Source organism: Notolabrus celidotus, chromosome 23 (assembly GCF_009762535.1).
Source record: "Notolabrus celidotus isolate fNotCel1 chromosome 23, fNotCel1.pri, whole genome shotgun sequence".
Lineage (NCBI taxonomy): Eukaryota > Metazoa > Chordata > Actinopteri > Labriformes > Labridae > Notolabrus > Notolabrus celidotus.
In genome coordinates this window covers 89,752-113,427 of record NC_048294.1, presented here as the reverse complement: position 1 = coordinate 113,427, position 23,676 = coordinate 89,752, and the positions used below count along the sequence as shown (strand labels likewise).

The window sequence follows — 23,676 nt, the reverse complement described above, 5'->3', positions numbered from 1 at the left end:
GTGATTTAATATGGTACAGGCTTCATCACGGTGCAAATGCATGCACCAGTAGAAAAGGAGCCTCTTCAGTTTGCTGTCAGTCTTTGTTTTGGGACTATTTTCAGACGCACCTCTCAGACGGTGTTCTTCCGCTGCATGAGCACGGATACACGCCGATCAGCTGTTTGGATCTGTCTGCACTTTTAGGATCAAAGACTACAAACTGCAGAAATGAGTGATTCTGACAGCGACGATGACATGCCGTTTACTGTGGACACAAGAGGATCCCTCTATGAACCAGAGTTTACAGAGGAAGAACTCCACATGCAGACCCAACGTACCAACGAAGAAGAAGAGAGGGGAGGAAGTTCTGTGCTAACGAGTGAGCAGGAGAGATCCCACGTTACCTGGTGGTGAATCAGAGTCTACCCAGAGAGCTTCTGCTGTCAGGAGAGGGACTTAGTGACACCTTCAGGACCTTTCTGAATCAGAGGATCCCAGCGGCTCACATACGGCTCCAGTCTGCATCACTCATCATCCAGAGTTCCCTGCCTTACAGGAGGTCTGCTTGTTTGAACAGCCGGGATAAAGACAGGAACGTCTCCATCTTTTAAATGTGCAGGAAAGTGAGTTTAATTCACTCTAAAGACCGAGACCGCTACTTGATCCTGCTACGTGCTTGTTGATCCAACAGCTGATCGGCGTGTATCCGTGCTCATGCAGCGGAAGAAACCCCGGTCTGAGAGGTGGACAGACTTCCTTTAACAGGCAGAAACCTCCAGCAGGACCAGACTCATGTTAGACACACATCTGCTGAGACCGTGTTGGAGAGAGGGATAGAGGGAGATGAAGAGAGAGAGAGATGATAGTGAGGAGACGGATAGTAGTAGTTGTAGCAGCTGGAGTCTGGACCACGTCCACAGCAGCAGAGATCCAGAGGAACCTACGAGACAAGGGAGCTCAGGGACTCCAGAAAGGTCTAGCTCCTTTTCTACTGGTGCATGCATTCACACCGTGATGAGTGCCTGGAACATATTAAATTATGTGAAATAGGCGACCCGTCTGCAGAGAACATATCCTAGCTTACCTGCCGGTCCTCTGGGAATGTTCTCATTAAAGGGGAAGAGCTCACCGGCACTCATTGTGGCTACCAGGAGCACTAGTGTACTGTAACTCATACGACCACACTTCAAAAACACTGAAATATCCCTTTAAACTCAGGGTTAGAGTTATTAAATGGTTCTTAGTTTGGTTGGGTTGCTAAACCAGCGTTACCTTGTAGACTCAGAGCCCTCAGTCTAACGTGGCCCGTCAGATCATCCTCAGTCACCTCGGTGATGTTGTTGAAGGACAAATCAAGAGTCAAGGCCAGGTCTGATACCGCAGGAACACACGAGAAGCTATCATAGGAGCAGTCACAGGAGAGCCGCAGGTCACAACGATTACAGGATGGTCTCTCACTGTCTGGGTCTGACCTCTGACCCCAGCAGAGGGACACGACGACAAGGAGGTGGAGGAGGAGGAGGAGGAGGAGAGCTGAGGTAAACGCTGGATGTCTGTCCCATACTGCAAAGAGAAAAGAACAGTTTGGAGGAGAGAAGTGGATCAGAGTCTTTAAGAAGCAGGGAGACAGACTCTGGATCTCCAGGCTCTTAAATAACGTCTCCTCACAGACGCTGCTCAGAAAAGTTGAATATTGGGATTCAAGAAATTGAAAATGTGATATATTCTAGACTGCATGTAAACAAAAATGTTTCAAGTGTTTCTGGACATTACTCATGATAACTATGGCCTTGTATCTCTTAGTCTAAATCAGTACACATAACCAGAATAAAAGGGAAGATGTCTGTCACCATAGTTCCCTAAAACACGATCATGGACGCCCCCCAAAAGGAGAGACAGCCACAGAAGGTCACTGCTGAACAGGCCGGCTGTTCATAGAAAGGAGAGAGAGAGCTGTGGACACGCAAGAGCAGCTTCATCAAAAGTCCTTCAACGTACAGATCCGCCCGCGTATGGAGAATTAAAGAAGAGAAAACAACTTTTAAAATGTTTGCTCAAGTGTAAATGTTGGATCTAGAACAGACTGTTAGCTGCTGTTGCATGCAGATAGTGTTCATAGAGAGAACTGGGGTGTCGTCTGCGTGACTGGCTGCTGCACAGATCGTTTTTTCAGTATGCAAGAATCATGAAACGCTGGAAACCCCCAAAAATAAGTGCATGTGTTTGAAGATTTTTTATCAGCAAGAGCAGCATGAAAACTGAGAAACCCTTTCTAGTTATAGAGCACTCATTAGCTTACAAACGTCCCTTTGTCTATGCAGTATTTATTTATAGAATACCTCTGAATCTTATGCAATGTTCAACTGAATATTAGCAAAATAAAAGGTTAATATTTGTGAAGATTTCTCAGATATATGTGTCGTCTTACCTGCTTTGAAGCAGAGATGATCCTTGATAAGGAGCATGCAGTTAATGGTTTGAAACAGGAATATAAAGGATTAAGTTTGAGTATTTTTACACAGAGAGGAAGTGAAAAAAAAAAAAACCTTGGCTCTGCCAAGTGTGAAAAGAGGGTGTGACCACCAAACATTCACTGTCAGGATTGTGTAAGTGTATGCAGCAAAGCTTGAAGACAAAATGTTTTTTCTGTCTTTTATTTCAGCCTCATTAAACACACCAGGACATTAAAAGGATATTCAAAAATATAAACATTCAGTTAAAAAACACTTCAAACATGAATCTGTTGTTACAAACTTTAAAAAACTCAAAATGAACTTTTTATTTGTATGTTGAGCTAACATGAAGAACCCTCCCTCTCAGTCTGGCTCTTGTCACCCCCTTCTTCCCTTCGCCTTCAGGAACACTCTTAATATTTATATTGTCCAGGGAGACTCGATGATGCTTCTCTGAGAACCCTAGTTTATGAAGCAATGGCTCTTGTGAACACAGGAAGACACAGTTCCTAGAAATGAGTGGCTTTAGGAAGAGTTGTGGAAAACTGAAGATGGCCTGATGGGTTAGTTCATCAGGTCAAAGTTCAAGTAGGTGAGCGGAAGTCAGTAACTCAAAGAGGATGTTCCTCAAAACCCCTCAGTCTTTGAAAGACCTATTCAGAAGCTAGTCCTTCTAGTGGAAGGGAGTTGAGGAAGTGTTGTTATGTGGACACTAATTCAGACATAATTGCTTGGAGAATCTATCCATCCATCCATCCATCCATCCATTATCTTGACCGCTTATCCCGTTAGGGGTCACGGGGGGCGGAGCCTATCCAAGCTGGCTTTGCCTGGAAGGCAGGGTACACCCTGGACAGGTCTCCAACCTATCACAGGGCTAACACAGAGAGACAGACCATTCATGCACACTCACACCTACGGGCAATTTAGAGTGACAATCAACCTGGTGAGCATGTTTTTGTGGGAGGAAGCCGGAGTACCCGGAGAGAACCCATGCATGCACGGGGAGAACATGCAAACTCCACACAGAAGGCACCTGCCCGGCCGGGGATTCGAACCAGGAACCTTCTAGTTGTGAGGCAACAGCGCTACCCACTGCATCACTGTGCAGCCCGCTTGGAGAATCTAGTATGTGTGAAATCATGTTGGACTTAGTTTTGATTATAACCATGACATGATTTGGGGGAGTGGAAGTGGCCTGAAACACCCATTAAATGAAGTATAATTAAATGTTAAATGTTCCCAGAACTGCTCTGGAGTTTAAACGTACGGCGGCATCTCTGCGCAATCAGTTGATCGGAGGATCACAGCTGATCGTTGCTTAGCACCGCTGGAGTGTGTGCTTGTTGCAGCAGCTCTCTCTTGGTTGTTCTTCTATCTGTTTAGTTCTCTTTGTATTTGGAGCCTGTCAGGACTTTTAAGGACTCATTTGTTGGCCATGGACACCAAACTGACTACGTCTGCAGGGGTGTTTTAACTGTTTTTGTTCCTGTGTGTGTCCGGAGATCCTGTGTAACCATGGTAACATTGTTTACATACGAGATCAGCTGTTAGCAGCCATAGCATGTCGATGCTAAACGATGCTAGGCCCGATGTTCCCTGTGAGCTGAGGAGAAGGAGGCAAGGACGATGTGCTGGTACTGAGGTGCAAGCTAAGAAAAGACCACATGGACCTGTCCTCCACCCACCGTTATGGGGACTGTAAGATCTATTACGATAAGGTGGACCAGCTAACCCAGCACCAGAGTAGCATCATGCTAACAGAGCTAACACCGGACACCAACGCCACATTGGAAGGATTTCACCTGCTGTGGGCGGACAGGATACAGGAGAGCCAGACTGAACTAACTGGGGAAGAAGACCAGCTCAGTCCTGGACCCTGTGGAGGTGGTGGCTGACAGGAGGATTATGTCCAAGCTGTCGTCTCTGATGAACATTTCTTTCCTTTATATATTTCTTGTTAAATTCTTGTTCTGTACACCTTCTTGTTTGCTGCTGGAACTCCATGAATCTCCCCGTTGGGGACGAATAAAGGAGGATCTGATCTTGTCTGATCAGCAGCTGTGATCGGTGTGAGTGGCGTGTGAACAGTCGGGGAGGCTTCGTAGTGATCCGTGGTTGAAATGGTTCTCCAACCTTCTGAATGTTTTGCACCCTTGGTAGGTGGAGCGAGGTATGTCTGTTTTTATACAGGAGGCGTTATGGTGTGTGTGATGTTAGGAATTGAAATGTTCTTTGTTTGTTTGCTTTTAGTTTCACGGTGTGTACTGAAGGAACATAAATATACTGCACCTGTGAACTCTACATCTCATCATTACCAAGGGCTGAAACACCAGTAACCTTTTGTCTGGGTAGAGGAAGAAGCAATGTCCTTCATTTTCCACTCCCTTTTGTGACTTCTCCTCCTCCTCTCTCTGTTCCTCATTCTATCTTTCTGCTCAGTCATCATCTTCTTCTTCTTCGCTCTCAAAGCCTTGTGGAGTCTCTTCCAGAACTCCCCGTACCTCTCCTCCTCCTGAGGCCACTCCAGGTAGGTGGTGGAGCTCATGAGTTTGCGCAGTTTGCAGAAGCGTTTGGGGATGTCGTCCTGGGACAGCGGCTCCAACAGGATCAAGATGGCCGACTCTTGGCCGGCGCTCCCATCGAAGAGCCAGAAGGGGAGAAGTCCAGCTCGTAGCGGCACCAGTCGGACTGGACGAAGTTCTCAGAGAGGATGAAGATGGTCCCGGCTGCTCTCAATGGCGCTCATGATGTTGTCCATGATCCAGTGCCCGGGGAGAAAGTCTCTTGTGGAGGCACAGGGTCAGAGGTCTGGGACTCCTGGCGTTCATGGAGTCCTCCCTGCTCTCACTGCGGATGCATGAACCAGAGGATCTAAGATTATCTTCCTATTCCTCAACAACTTTTGATGCTATTGAAAGAAAGACAACATGACTCTGATTGATATTAACATATTCTGACGTTACCTCGGCTCCTCCAGTTCAGGTATGAGGAAGTTCTCCACCCAGCTAGCGTCCCTCTCACTGTAGGACACAAAGGCATCATAGGGCAGCAGTGCTTCTGAACCCACTCTATCTCTTCTCCGCCTCCTCTTGGAGCTACGCTTGGCCTTAAGCCACGCCCAGATCATCTTCAGGTACCAGAAAGCATGACAGCGCCAGAGCAGGACACACACCAGAAGGGCAACACACAGCGCCACTCCACAGCTCAGGGACACAACCAAATCCTGATGGCACTCCACATAGGAGAGGCCGACTCGACCGACCACCTCCCCCTGGAGCTCAAGAGGAGAGCAGACGTAGCTCTCCTCTCTATCTGTTATTTGAACATCTGCAGTGTCTTTAATAACAGACTGAAGAAAGTGGACAAAGTCACAAGAGCAGACAAACTTGTTCTGACCCGCCTGGAGGCTCGGAGTCGTCTGTAGGACTGGAGGTCTGAACGCCCGAACATGTTCAAGGTGTTTGACTGTGGAAGAACATGAAGGGGGGTCACTTAAGGAAGGATAAAAGGTCTGAAGAAGACATAAAGATGGGGTTGGTCCTTACCTGTATCATCAGTGTTTGCAGATTGGGGAACAGCCATCCATGGGGCAGACTCAGAAACTTGTTCCCAGAGAGGTGGAGCTCTCTCAGGGCGGGCAGGAACAGGAGGAAGCTTTTCAGATCATTGTTGCTCAGATCCAACACCTGTGTTAAAGGAAGGAAGAAGCTGGTTGGTGTGATGTTATCAGGTGTGTCAGGATAACTGTGACATGCTCCTCTCCCAGTACCTCCAGAGTTGTGGGCAGACACTGGGTGACGGCTGAAAGTTTAGCCCTGGAGATGTTGAGGTGTCTCAGGGTGTGGGGCCACGAACAACCCTGGGGCATGGAGGTGTATCCGTTCCTGCTGATGTCCAGGTGGGTCAGTTTGTAGCTTCTCTACCAGCTGGCTCATCATGGACAAAGACTGGACAGCAGAGGGACACAGGAACACTTAACAAGAAACTAATGAAATAATCCAACAAATAGAAGACAGTGAAATCACCTTCAGAGCGTTTCCACTGATGTTTAAAACTCTCAGGTTCTTCAGTGTGCCGTCTCCTCTGCACAGAGTCTCCCTCAGAGTCATGTCGGTCAGCAGGTTGTCGGACATGTCCAGGTACTGCAGGTTCACCAGCAGGTGGGACGTGAGGCAGGGCATCACAAACACCTGAGGGGGGACAGTTAGCCTTTTCTGTTAAAGAGCAGACGGTTACTGTGATTCATGAAACTGTTTTGCTTTGAGGATCAAGTGTGCGTCCGTTGATGGACGATGCAGTTACAGATAAAGAGTTGGTAAGTTCTTATAGCTGCTGGTGTTGGAAAGCTGTGTGCACAATCCTTAAGTCATGACATCACGCCCATGTGACCAAATGTTGCACAACAAACGTTCTTACTTGCATGGTTAACTAATGGCTCTCACAAACCTCAGTTCCTACCTGAGAGTGTATGACCGTCACCTTCCTTGGGTAGCGCAGCAGAAACCAGAGCTGCAGCAACGACACAAACTTATAGACATCCAGCACCACCAGGTTTATCAGGTAGAACTCATCCATGGCTTTATAGTCCGTCCTTCTGGCTGGCTCCCACCTAACATGCAAACACAGCAGGGAATCAGGAAGTCTCTAAGTAAGGGATTAGAGGGTTTGATGGAAGCTGGTTTTCTTACCTGCCCTCGCCTGTCAGTGTGGCGCCCTCTAATGAGGAGAAGGTGAGCGGCACTCCATCCATCAGCATCAGGAAGTCAATAACTGCTTCATCTGATGTAGTCAGGTTTCGGAAGGTAAGGTTCCTAAAGTATTACATCCAAGAAGAACAGAACAGTTTTTCCTGCCATTCAGGAATCATGTTGCATTAATTCAACTAACAAAGAAAACTCCTTTTGTATGTTTGTATGGAGAAGCAGCCATTTTGTTATTCTGCAGCACAGGCCTGCAATAATCTCCCAGAGAGTCTTAGACAAGCCCCGACTCTGACCACTTTGAAGTCCAGACTAATGGATGCAAACCCATTTTTAAATCTTAGTTTTTATTTCTGCAAATACAAACTTTTAATTTCTCTTCACAAACTGAGTTTTAATGAAGTATTGTAACTACATTTACTTTCTTTCTTTCTTGATCTTATATTCTAAAATGTTTTATGTTTCCATGCTCATGTTTGTTTAATGTCATATTTTAAATTGGGTATTTTAAGGGATGGCGTTATGGAATCAACCTGATATTGGATCTATTAGATGTTGGGTATACGGGCACCCTGCAGGGGGGGTCAAGAGGTCTGAGCCAGCTTCAGGGTGCAACTCGACACAGGAAAGACTCAACGTGTGAGTCTGAATCCTTGGGAAGAAGTTCTGAGAGGAATCGAATGATTAAAGGTTCATTTAAGACCCAACACTGTTTACTATGTATGTTAAAGGTGACATATCATGCAGAATGTTCTTTTTAATGGTTCTCTCCCTGAAATCTGTGTCCCTGTCTACAAACCCCCTGAACAGTCAAAGACTCCTTCTGCCCCTGTTCTGATTTCTCCACCTTTCTGTAAATGTGTGCTGAAACCAGCCGTTTCAGTTTTCAGTGTTTTTCATACGTCACAACGCCATCCGGTCTGTAACAGGAAGTCAGAGCTCGGAGCTTGTTCAGCCCATAGACTGTATAAAATACAACTCAACCCCTCCTCCGTTTTTCATTCCCTGCATACATGTGCTAACAAGGAGCTTAGGAGGGAGGCATGCTAGTTGTAGGCTGTCTTAATAAGAAGAAGAAGAAGAAGAAGAAGAAATAAGAAGAAGAAGAAGAAGAAGAAACATATATATACATACAATGCACACACATGCAGTGGACATGCACTTTGGGAGAGATGTCGAGTGAGGATGCTGCCATCAACCAGCACCCCCAAGCAGTTGGGGGTTCAGTGCCTTGCTCAAGGGCACCTCAGCAGTGAACAAGCACCTCTCCAGCCACCAGTCCACTTGCCAAATTTCGTCCACACTGGGACTAGAACTGGCAACCCTTTGGTTCCCAAGTCAAGTCCCTATGGACTGAGCTACTGCCGCCCAATAAACACAAAGGTCGCTTTGACTCCCCACGTCTGCAGATTTGAAGATCTAGTGGAGGATTTTAGTTTTCATGGAAAAGTGCTAGCGCTAGTTAGCATAGCCACATAGCTACATGTTGGTAGCTGTGTACCAAGACACACGTCGACATGCTGACAAATAAAACACAAGAAACACTAAATCTGTGACCAATGGTTCAGAAAGGTCCTGCTGCAGGCGCCTCTCGTCGGATCAGATTCTGGATCAGTTCAGAGGGTTGAAGTAACGCGGGTCTGTGAGCGCGTGTATATTCAGCCAACATGTAAACATTAGATCAACGTGCTGGACAGACGAGGCCACACCCACTTCCTGAGGGGCGTGGTCAAGGAAAACAGCCTGTTCTGAGGAGGACTGAAGAAGAGGGGTTTACAGGCAGACCAGAATCTGATTTCAAAGTGTTTTTTTGAGCATAAACTTTAAAGACATGTTTTGGGGACCTCTTAGACCAATATATGTTGATGAAAAAAGCGTGATATGTCACCTTTAAGTTCCATCAGCACACAGAGAGAGAGAGTGGATCAACATTTTAATGTTTGAAGTGTTCGCTGTGTGTTTCTGTTGATTGTTCTGGTTTTTGTTTTGAACTCAGTAAAGCACTTTGAATTGCTCTTTGTATGAATGGTGCTTCATAATAAACTTGCCTTGCCTGTGTTGCATGCTGCAATTTATCACAATCCCACAGTCTTCCTGTTTATAAAACTAAGGTGATTGAGCTTAAGAACAGAGACAACAGATTCCCAAACATGGGGGACTCACTAGCACACTTTCACAAAGACAGAGACAGATCAAACTTTAGCTGATTTTACAGAAACACCTTCAGAAACTGATAACTGAAACATGCCGTCTCTCTGACACACAGTGCTTGTTTTTATCTCTGATCTGAGCTGCAGATATCTGAGGCTAATATCAGTCAACAGGATGTGGTGACACCTGTTTGCTTTAACAGACAAAATGGGAGTTTGAATACAACACCACACTTCAATGAATATGAGCAGTAAGAAGTATGAAGCAGTAGACTGTGTCCACACCTGATTCTCCTCTTGGCGGACTCTTTCAGAGACAGCACAGAATCCTTTGTAATCAGATGTATGTCCTGTAGAACCAGAGGTGTGTTTGGGTACGATACGTCGGCGAGGACAGCCGAGGCCAAGGCTTTGTTTATTAAAAACGGGCTGTGGAGACTTAAAGTCACACGACCCAGCGGCCATATGTCTGCCAGAGTCCCAGACTCGTACCTGCAGGGGGGAAGAAGACAGGAGGGGAGTCAAGGGTGAGAGAGAGAGCAACAGAAAGAGGTGCTACTTCTTTTAACAGTATGTGTGAGGAGCTTTAATTTGGAGTTTAAGTGTTAAGTGTCATAACTTCCTGAAGGCCTCAGTAAAACTTGATTTGATGCCACCACTAGAGGGCACTGTTGTCCAAACTTTAAATCATCTCAGGGCTTGCATTTCATTCTTTGTGATGTCTGTGAGGCAAACACAAACAGCATGAGTCCTCCACCTTTCAAGGTTGTTGGCATGCACGGTGAGCTCCTCGAGCTCTGTGACCCCCGACAGCTCTCCTCTCTTCAGCTCCTCCAGAGACGGACCTCCAAACTGAAGCCTCCTCAGTCTGACCAGACTCTGAAACATCGAAGGAGAACCGAGACTCCTGCAGGAGAAAACAGACTTAAGAGGTGCTTATCCCTGACTTTGGAGTGTATGTATCTGGGCCCTTTAACTTCACCTGTACGGGTTGTTGAGCAGGTTGAGTTGCTGCAGAGCTCCAAGCTTCCTGAACCATTTGTGGTGGAGAGCAGTCAGCTGATTGTTAGACAGGTCCAGGTTCTCCAGGCTCCAAAGAGAATCAAACGCTGAGGGTGGATCACAGCTAGTCTGTTACCTGGAGGACAGTAATATCAAACGTCAGTATAACACAGCATCATGTGGTGGTGCCACCTGACACCTGGACACCAGAGTGCCTGTGAGAGAAAAGAAAAGAAAGCCAAAAATAGATGCTGTTCAGGTTTTGAATAAGCTCAAATGACATGATTTGTTTGTTATGTCGCCCCACTACCTTAAGCGATGATTCCCAAACTGGGGTCTGCAAGAGCCTCGCTGAGGAGCCCAACCAGTCCCTCCAAACGCAAATTTGACTATTTCCTGCACATTTTGCAACCATGCAACGTCGGACAACCTCCAGAACTTTGCAGCAAATTTGACCAATCACCCATCAGTCCTTTTAATCATGTCGTTCCACTTCAGGCATCATCTTGAACCAGCCCAAAGTCACATCTTTCATACTCAACATATTGATCCCCTTGTGTTTGCTTTATTGTACAAACACCACTGGGTTGTTTTCTGTCCATGTGAGTCTGATCTCCACAAGTGTTTGCACTGTGAGTAAGTCATCCCTCCTAGTCCTCTGAGTGGTTTTACAGGATGCAGAACTTAAAATAACAAGCAGAACAGGAAGTTAGTGGTCGACTGATGTCGGTTTTTCAATGGCCGATGAGGATGCCAATAATTCAAGAGCAGGTCGATGGATGGCCGATATTCAGTGCCCAGTGTCTTGTCACATCACAGAAGACCTCACCTGGACCACCAACACCGCATCACTGACCTGCAAGCTGAGGAAAGCTAGAGCCCCTGCCCCCCATCATGTGCACCTTCTCCAGAGGCACCATCCAGAGCGTTCTCAGCAGCAGCATCACTGTGTGGTACGGGGGGCCTGCACTGCTTCCTGACGAATGAAACCTCCAGCGCATCGTGAGAACAGCTGAGAAGACTGTTGGTGCCTCTCTCCCCCCTCCATATCTACTCTTCCCCGCCTCACTCGAAAAAGCCCTGAGCACAGCAGGCGACCCCTCCCCCCCCTCCCACCCGTCTCACAGCTCTTCAGCCTGTTACCATCAAGAAGGAGACTACGCAGTCTCCGGGCCAGAACCAGAACCAGCAGACTGAGGGACAGTTTGATCCACCAGGCAGTCAGGATGCTGAACTCTCTCTCTTCCCATAGTGCCCCCTTCACAGACTTAACCCGGTCACTGCCCCCCCCCCAAATCAACGCTGAGGGTCTGAGAGAGAAACGCAATATCAAATCCTCAGTATGTGTAGTGCATACTGCAGTTTATTTGACATTAAAGAAGACTTTGAACTTTGAACTTTGTTGTTTTTGGACATTAAGGGGAAGCACAAACATCCACCACATCAACCGACTAAGTAATCAGCCCATCTCCATTTTCTTTGCACATTTGGAAAGCATTAAATCAAACATATCATTACAGTCCACCTCAGTCTCCTTCAATCTAAAGATGTTCTTTGGCGTGTGGACATCAAACTGGACCAGATTTGACGTTAGAAGACAAACGTCCTGCGCAGCTAATAGATAGATCTTATAGGAGCATCTGTCCCAGATGGTTGGAGATTAATGTGTCATTAAACACACAATTAAAGACTCAAAATATCACAACTTTTACAGAAAACAGCCATAAAGTTCAGGCATTTCAGGCCACAACAATCACAGAAGAGTCATGCTGCATCCTGAAGAGACTGCTGAACAATAACTACAGATGTGACCTGAGCCTTTAAAACTACTGAACCAAAAACATCCCTTCACTGCATCCTGTTGTAAATGACTAGAATCATTCATTTACATATAACGGTGCAGAGTTTCATAGTTTTGTGCTTGTAGTTCATGATTTCTAACCCCATAATATCCGTTTTACAAAGCTTGATCCAGTCTAATTTAAGAACCCAGTAAAATCCAGCATGCCGTACCGTGCAGACTCAGAGTCCTCAGTCTAACGTGACCCGTCAGATCCTCCTCCGTCACCTCGCTGATGTTGTTAAAAGAAAGATCAAGAGTCAAGGCGAGCTCTGATACCACAGGAACACTCGTGAATCCACCGTAGGAGCAGTCACAGGACGCTGCAGGTCACAGCGATCACAGGATGACCTCTCTCTGCCTGGCTCTGACCTCTGACCCCAGCAGAGGGACACGACGAGGAGGAGGAGGGGGAGGAGGAAGAGTAGTGTGAAGTAACGGCTGGTCATCTGTCCCATACTGCTGAGACAGAAGAAGAGTTTGGAAAGTCAGTGAAAGAGAAACAGGGAGATGGACGGACTGAAAAAGGATGAAGGCAGCTATGGAGGAAGTGAGTGTCATGAAAGAGGAAGTCTCTAAAGTTTTTATTGTCACTTTGGTGTAAATAAGGATTCTCCCGTAATGAGAGATCACATGACCCAGCAGGGGAAACAGGGGCCAAGCTTCATGCACCAAAAGCTTAATTTTTATACACCTGAAGGTCAGAGTCCTGCTCCACTTTATGGATGGATTAAATACAAACCACCATGGATGGATGAGAGACACAGATCTGACTGCCTCGGGTTCCTTTAACTCACATTTAGAGATTGTACCAACTTTTAACTTAACATGTGTTGAAAAAAAAAGGGACATACCAACTCTTAAATAAAACCTATTTGCCTTTTATAGAGAAGTGAATTCACCAGAACAGTAACCAAGTTATAAAACTTCATCAGCTTCCTCTTTAGTGCTCTTCAATCTGAAGGTTTGGATTTCAGTCAGCAGTGCACTGTAAAAAGGATTTTAGGTTTTAGTTACCTCAGCTCACTTTCTTCAGTCAGTTCAACTTAAATGTCAGTTTGACTTGAAATATCAAGTCAAATAGTGTCCAACTCATCAGTCCAACCTGAGTACTTCAGGTAACATAGATTTCCTTGTTGATATAACTAGATGTAAGTATGGCCCCTGCACAAATGCACAGGAAACCCCTAACAGTCACTGGAGTGACCAACCTTTACAACGCCATGTTCTGCAAGAGACGCTCTGATTGGATCAATGTTTGAATACTTCTCTGCATGCAGTGCAGCAGCTCAGTGTTTACCAACAGAGAAATGTTCAATGTGTGATATTTGTAGACTTTTTACTACATTTTACTGCTCAAGACTTTCTCTTCTAAGTCTCTGGAGACAAAGTTGAGATTCTCTCTTCAGCCTCGTTCAAGTTTCAAATTGTTCTCATTAGTTTCTCCTAAAATCCACCAGGAGAAATAACTGAGACCATGACATGAGTCTGATTTGAGACTTCACTGAGAGATCTCATAAATGGATCATTTTCTTCTCTTTTTTTAAATATATTTTTGGCCTTTATTTATAGGACAGCTGAAGAGAGACAGGAAATGTGGGGAGTAGTGAGCGTGGGAAGACATGCAGGAAATGGTCGACCAGCCGGCCCCTGTGACGAGGACTGTAGCCTCTGTATGTGGGCACTTAGACCACTAGGCCACCAGCGCCCCAAAAGAATCCGCCTCTTTAATTATAATAATCTGGATAAATCTGGTCGGCCCTTTAGCGGCCCATATTTTAAATAAATGGTCGGTCAGACCTGGAGATATGAAATCTCTATCTGTTGCAGTTTCTCTCAAATCCACTAAATCTTTGTGAAGTGGTTTTGTTCCACACAGACTTGTAAAGGAAGGACCAGACTGTGAAGTCAGAGAAGAGATCATTTCTAATCTAAAGTCCTGATCTGAAGTGGTTCACATGTTTTAATGAGGATTGTAAGTTTGTGGACAATTAGATTGAAATGTTAATTTTGCAGGGCTCTATAAATGTTGATGAAAAGATGAGCTCAGGCTCTTTCTTTGCTCCATCTGAGCTCAACTTGAGACACAAAAACTGAGTCTGACTAAAACAAATGGATGAGGTTAGACTGAGAGAGCTCCCTGATTTCTCCACCTGAGCTCAAAAGGAGTCACAACACCTGAGAAATACCTGAGAACCATTTCAGATTCCAGATCTCCTTTGGAACTGAAAGGGAGACTAAGCTGAGACTTAGTCTCTGGAGGCAAGACTGAGAAACAGGAGACATAAGCTGTCGTCTCATTCTGCTTTCAAACAGATCTCATTGTTGTCTAGGAGACAGAAATGAAACACTTTGAGATCTCCTCTCTGAATGTATTGTCCTATGGGAAAAGCTCTTGATAATGTAGGAAACAGCAGAATTGAACAGAATCATTTGCATGGATGAACCAAAGCATTTCCTACGTGTTCAAAGAAATGAGAAACTGCTTATTTGATGTGCACAAGTGACGCAACGATGTGAAGATTGAACAAGTACTTTTGAGAATTTCAATTCTGATCTGAGAAATGAACCAAAGCAGCTGAGAACAACTGTAAGAGCATCCCTCATTCTGTAAAATATCTACACATCTGAGACACAGACAGAATATCTGTTATCATAAACACTCAGCATTTAAAGAAATAACGTAACATATGTTAAAGAAGTCGGTCTCATGTTCGACCTTACCTGTTTAGCTGCCCTGAGTCAGGATAAAGACTGTAGTGATTGAAAGGAGGGAGGATGAGTGAAGGAGTCAAAGAGGCTCTTCGTGACTGTATCTGGAGGAAGTCAAAAAGCTGAGGGTTGTGATCTGTAACCAAATGTGAAAAGGTAGTGAGCATGAAAATGTACTTTCAGGAGGGAACCTGTGCAATGTGAGCAAGTGACCTCTTCATGCATGACAGCTTTTAGAGAAAATAACTCTATTTAACATTATTATTATTAACATTTTCAGACTTCCTCTACACACCAGAGAAGCATTTCAAGATGTCAACATTAATATCAGATAATGTGAAAGAAGGAAAAAAAATTACACAACACAACATGCTGGGACATTTTCTTTCAGGTGTTTTTTAACATTTCACCACTTTTTTTAGTATTTTCATGTCCCTGTCCCAACTTAAGAGATAAGATAAGATATACTTTATTGGTCCCCCATTAGGGGAAATTCTTTTGTTACAGCAGCTTACAACACGGGACAGGGGAATACAATAGCAATGATAAAGGTAAAATATATATATATAATATATAATATATATATAATAAATATATAAATATAATAAAATACAATAGAATAAATAATATAAAATAAAAAGGTTAAAATGATAAATAAAATACAATAAATAAATATAATATAATAAAATATAAATAAATAAATAAAAAAATAAAATAATAAATATATAAAATACAATAGAATAATAAAATAGAATAAAATACAAGAATAAAAAATACAATAAAATAAAAAAGGATAAAATAAAATAAATATATATAATAAAATAAATATAATAAGATAATATAAAATAAAAAATGAAATAAAAGAATAAAATAGAATAAAATAGAATAAAATAAAATGTAATAATAAAATAAATATAATAAAATAAAATAAAATAAATAGATCAAATAGAATCAAATGAAATAAATATAGCAACTATTACTTCTTTGAAACATGCTGCTGACATCAAATTTAAATTAGGAGCTAATTTTCATTTAAAACAACTTTTTTCAGTTTCAGCATTCAGTATGTTGTTTTTGCTCTATTTTCAATTAGGCTTAATAATAATAATTTGCAAACCATGAATATCTGTGTTTTTATTAACATTTTACACAACTTATTTTACTTACAGTTTCATTTTCAGTATATTCACCTGAAAATAAAAAAATTGTTCAGTTTTATGCATCATCTTAATTTAATATGAAATATAAAACACACTATTGTATTATTCTTTAAAAGTCTTTATTTACAACACACCTCTGCGTTGGCTTTTCGTACCTGATGAGCGAGACATCCAGAATTTTATTTAGCTTTTATTTCTTGTGGCTTTTTCTTGTGTTTTTAACATCTTACTGCGGTTGTTTTTAAATGTGCTTTATAATAAAGTTTGACTATTGTGGATGCTGTGTCACAGACAGGACCACGGCCACAATGACTCAACCACTTACTCTCTGTTTGCCAAGTTCTCACATCACTTCCTCTTCGTCTCAATCAGGAATTCAGTTTCATCACTCAGAGGTTTAAAAGTTAAGGAAGTAAATAAGAGAGAGACACGTGTCTTCAACGGTCACCCTCACATTTCAGGATAAGCAAACAAGTGCAACGACCAGAACCCATCAAACCCCTCGTCTGTGCAGGGTTACTCAAAGTTTGCAAACTGTTCTTTCTTACTGTTGGGAACCGTCTTCACATGAAAGCATTGTGCAACAGGAAGTCCTTCACCGGTCTTGAGATAGAAGCGTTTGTTCAGTCAAGCAGAGGAGCTTATTTGAGCTATACGGTGAAGTGACTGCAGCAGGACTCTGCAATCCTCATGGGATCCAAACGGCTACACTTTGGGTCCACACAGGAAGTGAGGAAGAGTTGTGTTGTTACTAATATCATAATCTTTATTACTGTTGATCACAGAGCTGCTCCAGTCTGAATGCTATTTCACCAACAAGGCCGTGACACTGTGTGGTGTGGAGGTAGTGTGTTTGATAAATGGGTTTCTTAAGAACTGTGATGAATAGGACAGGAGGGGTTACGCCTCAGTCCAGCTAACCTTTGGAATAACTCCTTTTGGATTCACATTTTTACCTGACGATTCATGGCAGTGTATTATGAACACACTCACAGATGGAATAAATCTTTATGTCATTGTTGTGAAACATTGAAAGGCAGTTAAGCAACTCTTCACAAACGCAGCATGGTAAGAAGTTCACATTTAAAACATGACAGGGAGCAGAAATTTGGCTTTTAACTCAGGAAGGTTATGATTATGGAGGGACTTAAAAGATTGATCAGCAAAAATGATCATTTTTATTTGCTTGGGTCTTAAAAAGTCTGATGGATGGATGGATGGATGGATGGATGATGGATGGATGGATGGATGGATGGATGAATACATAGATGGATGAATATATGGATGATTGGGTGCATGGCTGGATGGATGGATAAATTATCGATGCATGGATGATGAATGATGGATGGATGTATTGATGGCTTGAAGCCTGCATGGATGGATGAATGGATCGGTAGATATATGATGAATTAATGGATGGATGGATGATGGATGGATGGATGGATGGATGGATGATGGATGATGGATGGATGGATGGATGGATGGATGGATGGATGGATGATGGATGGATGCATGGATGGATAGATGGATGGATGATGGATGGATGATAGATGAATGGACGGGTGGATAGATGATAAATGGATGGATTAATGGATGGATGGATGATGATTGAATGGATTAATGGATGGATGGATGGACGGATTAATGGATGGCTGGATAGATGGATGGATGGATGATGAATGAATGGACGGGTGGATAGATGATGGATGGATGGATGGATGGATGATGGATGAATGCATTGATGGTTGGACGCATGGATAGATTTACGGATGTATGATGGATGGATGGCTTGAAGCCTGAATGGATTGATGAATGGATGGATAGATGGATGGATGGATGGATGGATGGATTAATGGATGGATGGATGGATGGATGATGGATAAATGCATTGATGGTTGGACGCATGGATGGATTTATGGATGTATGGATGGCTTGAAGCCTGAATGGATGGATGAATGGATGGATAGATGATGGATGGATGGATGGATGGATGGATGGATGGCTTGAAGCCTGAATGGATGGATGGATGGATGGATAGATGGATGGATGGATGAATGGATGGATAAATGCATTGATGGTTGGACGCATGGATGGATTTATGGATGTATGGATGGATAGATGGATGGATGGATGGATGGATGGATGGATGGATGGCTTGAAGCCTGAATGGATGGATGAATGGATGGATAGATGGATGGATGGATGGATGGATGGATGGCTTGAAGCCTGAATGGATGGATGAATGGATGGATAGATGGATGGATGGATGGATGGATGGATGGATGGATGGATGGATGGATGGATGGATGGATGGATGGATGGATAGATGGATGGATGGATGGATGGCTTGAAGCCTGAATGGATGGATGGATGGATGGATGGATGAATGGATGATAGATGAATGGATGGATAGATGGATGGATGGATGGATGGATGGCTTGAAGCCTGAATGGATGGATGAATGGATGGATAGATGAATGGATGTAGATAGATATGGATGGATGGATGGATGGATGGATGGATAGATGATGGATGAATGAATGCATGGCTGGATAGATGGGATTAATCATCATGTTCTCACTGGGGTCACCTGGGTTCATCTTGCTGCTGACCGAGTCACAGTGACTTGGTATAATGTGTTTTGCCGTGTTGTTCACAGGTAACACATCAGCAGTTGTTCTATAACACGAGGTAACGTTACACGTCTTACCCCAGAACACAGAGTCATAATGAAGGCATGGTCAGGTATCCTAAGGTGGATGATAAAATTCAATCTGGACTAAAGTTGGTGTTATTGAGACCTTAGACTGTCTCCTTACAGAGGCTTCATTTAGCCTCAGTTACTCCCCTGTAATGATACCATGGTTATCAATAACCAGCAGGCAGTGGTTATAAAGACTCCTCATTATTTCAGTGTCACATGTAACAGCAACACTCAAACATTACACATACATAGGATGTCAGCTTGCATATACTGGATCTTATAATATGATATGTTATATTCAAGTCAGTCTCAAGTGTTGACCCAGATTTACACAATGTGAGGCGGGAAAATAAGAACTGCTCCAAAAGGTCCAAACACAAGATAGTCTGGGAAACTGAGACACAAAGAGACACTAACAAAGACGTAACAGAGATATAAAAATGATGTAACCCAAACCTCATCTTGACTACAATGGGACAGAATACACAAGGGCCGGTCCTCCTCATGTACAATCAATTAATAAGAGAAAGACAAAGTGGGATCCGTCTCTGCAGGTACTGTGTCGTCGTCGTTACATTCGACCTCAGAGCTGCTGTGTGAACCAATGAAATCAAAGAATGACACGGAGGAAACAGAGGGATCAGATCTGCCAGATAAAAGGCAGAGGAGCGGCAGAGACAGACACACTGCAGCCGGTCCTCCAACAGGTGAGTCTACCTTTCAGTTTCAGAGGACGTATTTTACTTCAAGAAATAATGAGTACTGGTCTCTTTGATCACTTCTCTCCTGTGTTTTTTACACAAGCGTCTTCATCATCACCATGACGCTCCTGATAGTGTGCATGACACTCTGCAGCAGCCTCTTGGCGCTGAGCAGAGCCGGTCCCATCATGAACTCCACCATGCGCACGGGCCACTGCGAGTACATGAAGGACATGGACCCATACACCCAAGGAGCCTTCGTCCCCCAGTGCGACTCTGAGGGGAATTACGTCCCTCAGCAGTGCTGCTCTATAACCGGGTACTGCTGGTGCGTCAACGTCATCACGGGAAGGAGATATCCAACACCAGGGCAGTGCCGGGGATTATCCGTTCGACTGTGGTGAGTGTGGTCGTGTGTGAGATTGTAGAATAATACCTTAACCACTGGGCACATTGTTGATTTTATGCCCCGTGTCAGTGTGTCTCTTCTTGCCTCTCTGTAAGGAGGTATTGTAATTTAGTCCACCAGCTGCATCGACCACATTTAAGGAATTTGACTCCATTTCAACTCTTCTTGTTCTTTCAAAGGGAGAGACATACATGGTACAAATTAAGCACCAAATAAACCAACTATTTAAACACGCTGGAACTCTCAAATAATTGCTTTTTCTTCTATTCATCGCTGTAAAGCACTTTGAGCTGCATTTGATTTGTATGTAATCCACCTGAGAACAGACAAGTGAAAACAATAAAACAGATACACACCTTGAAGCTATGGCACAACCCTCAGAGCCTCAAGAAACTTTTTCTCCTGCAAAGTGTACGAGGAGTGTGGCGCCATCTGTAGGCAGTCTCTAAAACAGACTCAAGTGAACAGAAATGCAAGGATGGGAAGGATTAAAGAGGGACTGTTTCAGATTGTTGTGCATGCTTGATTTACTGGAGTTAAGGGACATTTCCACCGGTGGACCCAGGGTCTAACTTCAGTTCATGGGTAGATAGTCTCCCCCCTAAAAAAAACCCTGCTAGGGGGGTAGTACTTTGAAAAGGTCCTGGGGCTTTCAGGGGCGGGGCCTGCAATGCTGAACGTGTCTGATTGGTAGATTAACCTCAGTGTTTTTATTCCTCCCTCCGTCCACAATAACATCACACACATCGGTGATTCTCTTGATTTCTCTTTCTTTCATTAGTTTTTATTTGTTGTATCTTTTTTGTATGTGTGTACTTTTCAAAAGAAGAAGCTGTGATTCTCTTGATTTAGCAGCTTGTAACAGTAGTCTTCTCTCAGCCCACCGTGAATGCGTCTCTACTCCCGGTGTTCCGGTTTTATAAGTGACCCTGTAAACTGGAGACCTTCAGCTGAATGTGTCAGTGTTTGTGTTGATTCATTCATTCATTTTCCATGTTTTTAACCGCATGCTCAACATTTTCACTTTTTTTCATGTTTTTCTGCTTTTGGAGCACAATTTCAAGTTTGAGGAAAATTTGTTTTTTCGACAGGGTCAACTTTTTTTAAAATTTCTTTTGTCAAATTTCTTTTGTCAAATTTATTTTTCAAAATTTTTTTGGTCAAAATTTTTTTTGTCAAAATTTTTTTTGTCAAAATTTTTTTTGTCAAAATTTTTTTTGTCAAAATTTTTTTTGTCAAAATTTTTTTTGTCAAAATTTTTTTGTCAAAATTTTTTTGTCAAAATTTTTTTTGACAAATTTTTTTGTCAAAATATTTTGGGGGCAATTTTATTTTTCAAAAAAAAAAAATTCAATTTTTCTTTTAAATTTTTTCTAAAAACCATTCCCAGTCATTGTTTGTCCATCTGTGATTCTCTTGATTTCTCTTTCTTTCATTAGTTTTTATTTGTTCTATCTTGTTTGTATGTGTGTGTACTTTTCAAAAGAAGAAGCTGTGATTCTCTTGATTTAGCAGCTTGTAACAGTAGTCTTCTCTCAGCCCACCGCGAATGCGTCTCTCCTCCCGTGTTCCGGTTTTAAAAGTGACCCTGTAAACTGGAGACCTTCAGCTGAACGTGTCAGTGTTTGTGTTGATTCATTCGTTGCTTTTTCCATGTTTTTAACCGCAGGCACAAAATTTTCACTTTTTTTTCATGTTTTTCTGCTTTTGGAGCACAATTTCAAGTTTGAGGAAAATTTGTTTTTTCGACAGGGTCAACTTTTTTTAAAAAAATTTTTTGTCAAATTTCTTTTGACCAAATTTTTTTTTCAAATTTTTTTTGTCAAAATTTTTTTTGTCAAAATTTTTTTTCAATTTTTTGGGGGCAATTTTATTTTTCCAAAAAAAAAAAAATAATTTTTCTTTTAAATTTTTTCTAAAACCATTCCCAGTCATTGTTTGTCCATCAGTGATTGACTTGATTTCTCTTTCTTTCATTAGTTTTTATTTGTTCTATCTTTTTTGTATGTGTGTGTACTTTTCAAAAGAGAAGCTGTGATTCTCTTGATTTAGCAGCTTGTAACAGTAGTCTTCTCTCAGCCCACCGTGAATGCGTCTCTCCTCCCTGTTCCGGTTTTAAAAGTGACCCTGTAAACTGGAGACCTTCAGCTGAACGTGTCAGTTTTGTGGAGTTTACACAGCTGTTGAAACACAGAGGGAGTTCCTGGGAATGCAAACTAGTTTAGTTTTTATTAAGATTTCAAAATATCCTCATCAGATATTTAATGATGGTCTAAAGACGTTTATGAGGGATGCATCCGGCTGAGAGTCTCCAGTTAACAGGGTCGCCGTTTAAACCAAAACCCGGCCGATCTCTGTGATCACGGCTTTTTGAGTTCAAAGGATTTAAAGCCGTGTTGAAACGTCTTTGCTACTCGCGCTTATCTCCTCTCACGTGTTGATTCAGTGAATCCATCTGTGATGAAATATAGCACCATCTAAAACAGACCAGCTGAGTCTCTTCATGCTAACAGGCTAACTGTTGTGTTGCTCAGAATGATACCTGCCTGTCCGCCTGCTGCTCTATGGGGTCATCTGTGATGAATGGGAAAGAAAGAAAGAAAGAAAGAAAGAAGTATTTACTTTTCCCTCCATACGTCACTGGCCTGATTTACACAATCTACCCGGGACTTCAGCCCGCAGATAACAATGGGGACCAGGAACCTTTTCGTTCAGGGGAAAGTAGTTCTGGGGACTGAAAGACCCGGGACTCTTGGTCCAGATGCACCTTTAGGCTACAGCACGGGTACAAACTGCCTCTGATTTGCACACCCTCTATGAAACAATAGATAAATGAATGAATGAGATAATAAAAGCTTTTTCTAAAATCTAAATGTTGGATTGAAATGTTGACGTCTCTTTCTGTAGGTAAGGACTACTACTGTCCGTACTACTGTCCCATTACGGCTCGCGGTGCTTCGTCTTCATCAACTCCCCAAAGTCCTGGGTGGAAGCCGAGGTGAGGTCTCACTAAGGGAGTGTCCCGTACGTGTTCTCTGGTCATGTTTTTAAGGATGAATCTTCTTCTGTTCTTTCCAGAGTTACTGTAACTTTGAAGGGGGGAACCTGGCATCAGTCCACAGTGAGAAGGAGAACCACTTCATCCAGTCGTTGACCAGAGGGTACACCCACGACTTCCCTGAAACCTGGCTCGGGGCCAAGATGCCGTGAAGGTAAGGAAATCCTTTATCCATATCTTTCATATTGTAATCTAGTTTGAGTACTTTTCCTACGACCCCCATAAAATGGAAACACAGAGACTGTAAACAGCAGGTAATGAGTGAGGAGACTCAGGTGAGACAATCTCAAAGGAAGGAAAACACAGGAAGTAAAAGTAGACTTATTCTACAAAATAAAACACTAACACACAATCAATCAATCTTTATTTAAAAGCACCAAATCCAAACAACACGGTCTATCTATGTTCTATTATTGACAAAGACCCAACATCAAGACCGTCAGATCCAGTCCCATCTTACAGACAGGACTGCTGAGACCGTGTTGGAGAGAGGGACAGAGGACGAAGAGAGAGTGAGAGAGAGAGAGAGAGGGAGACGAAGAGAGAGTGAGAGAGAGAGAGAGAGACAGAGAGAGAGAGAGGAGAGAGAGAAGAGATAGAGAGAGAGAGAGAGACAGAGAGAGAGAAGAGAGAGAGAGAGAGAGAGAGAGAGAGATGATAGTGGGGAGACGATAGTAGTAGTTGTAGCAGCTGGAGTCTGGACCACGTCCACAGCAGCAGAGATCCAGAGGAACCTACGAGACAAGGAGCTCAGGACTGAGAACACTTCCTTCCCTGTGTACTTCTTCCTTCACTTCTCTCC

At 43.1% G+C, this 23,676-nt stretch overlaps 3 protein-coding genes across 3 annotated transcripts in view; 1 reads left to right on the top strand and 2 right to left on the bottom strand.

Annotated features, from left to right (window-relative positions):
* LOC117807741 (toll-like receptor 2) overlaps positions 1 to 2,447 on the bottom strand; it is a 3,067-nt gene extending 620 nt beyond the window's left edge. The window contains exons 1-2 of the mRNA XM_034677140.1: positions 2,411 to 2,447; positions 1,255 to 1,545 (exon numbers count right to left, since the gene is read on the bottom strand). Of these exons, the coding sequence (XP_034533031.1) occupies positions 1,255 to 1,545; positions 2,411 to 2,447 (328 nt within the window). The remainder of the gene's footprint in view (positions 1 to 1,254; positions 1,546 to 2,410) is intronic.
* A 2,302-nt stretch (positions 2,448 to 4,749) lies between these two features.
* Positions 4,750 to 15,013, bottom strand: LOC117807740 (toll-like receptor 2 type-2). The gene is given in 19 exon segments (XM_034677138.1): positions 4,750 to 5,093; positions 5,096 to 5,160; positions 5,162 to 5,224; positions 5,226 to 5,285; positions 5,402 to 5,849; positions 5,852 to 5,903; positions 5,984 to 6,124; positions 6,208 to 6,352; positions 6,354 to 6,385; positions 6,464 to 6,628; positions 6,897 to 7,047; positions 7,127 to 7,249; positions 9,574 to 9,780; positions 10,046 to 10,195; positions 10,271 to 10,400; positions 10,403 to 10,426; positions 12,304 to 12,453; positions 12,456 to 12,592; positions 14,855 to 15,013. Coding segments are annotated over 19 exon segments (2,742 nt in total). The 5' UTR covers positions 15,010 to 15,013.
* Positions 15,014 to 19,395: 4,382 nt separating this feature from the next.
* On the top strand, positions 19,396 to 23,022 carry LOC117807356 (saxiphilin-like). Its single transcript, XM_034676614.1, has 4 exons — positions 19,396 to 19,413; positions 19,511 to 19,807; positions 22,724 to 22,814; positions 22,895 to 23,022. Exons 2-3 carry the CDS (start codon positions 19,527 to 19,529, stop codon positions 22,725 to 22,727), a joined length of 285 nt encoding a protein of 94 aa, XP_034532505.1. The 5' UTR covers positions 19,396 to 19,413; positions 19,511 to 19,526; the 3' UTR covers positions 22,728 to 22,814; positions 22,895 to 23,022.
* Positions 23,023 to 23,676: the final 654 nt, after the last annotated feature.

Bases quoted from the DNA above. Each gene is read 5' to 3' on its own strand.
- LOC117807356 (XM_034676614.1), top strand. From the start codon at position 19,527: ATGACGCTCCTGATAGTGTGCATGACACTCTGCAGCAGCCTCTTGGCG.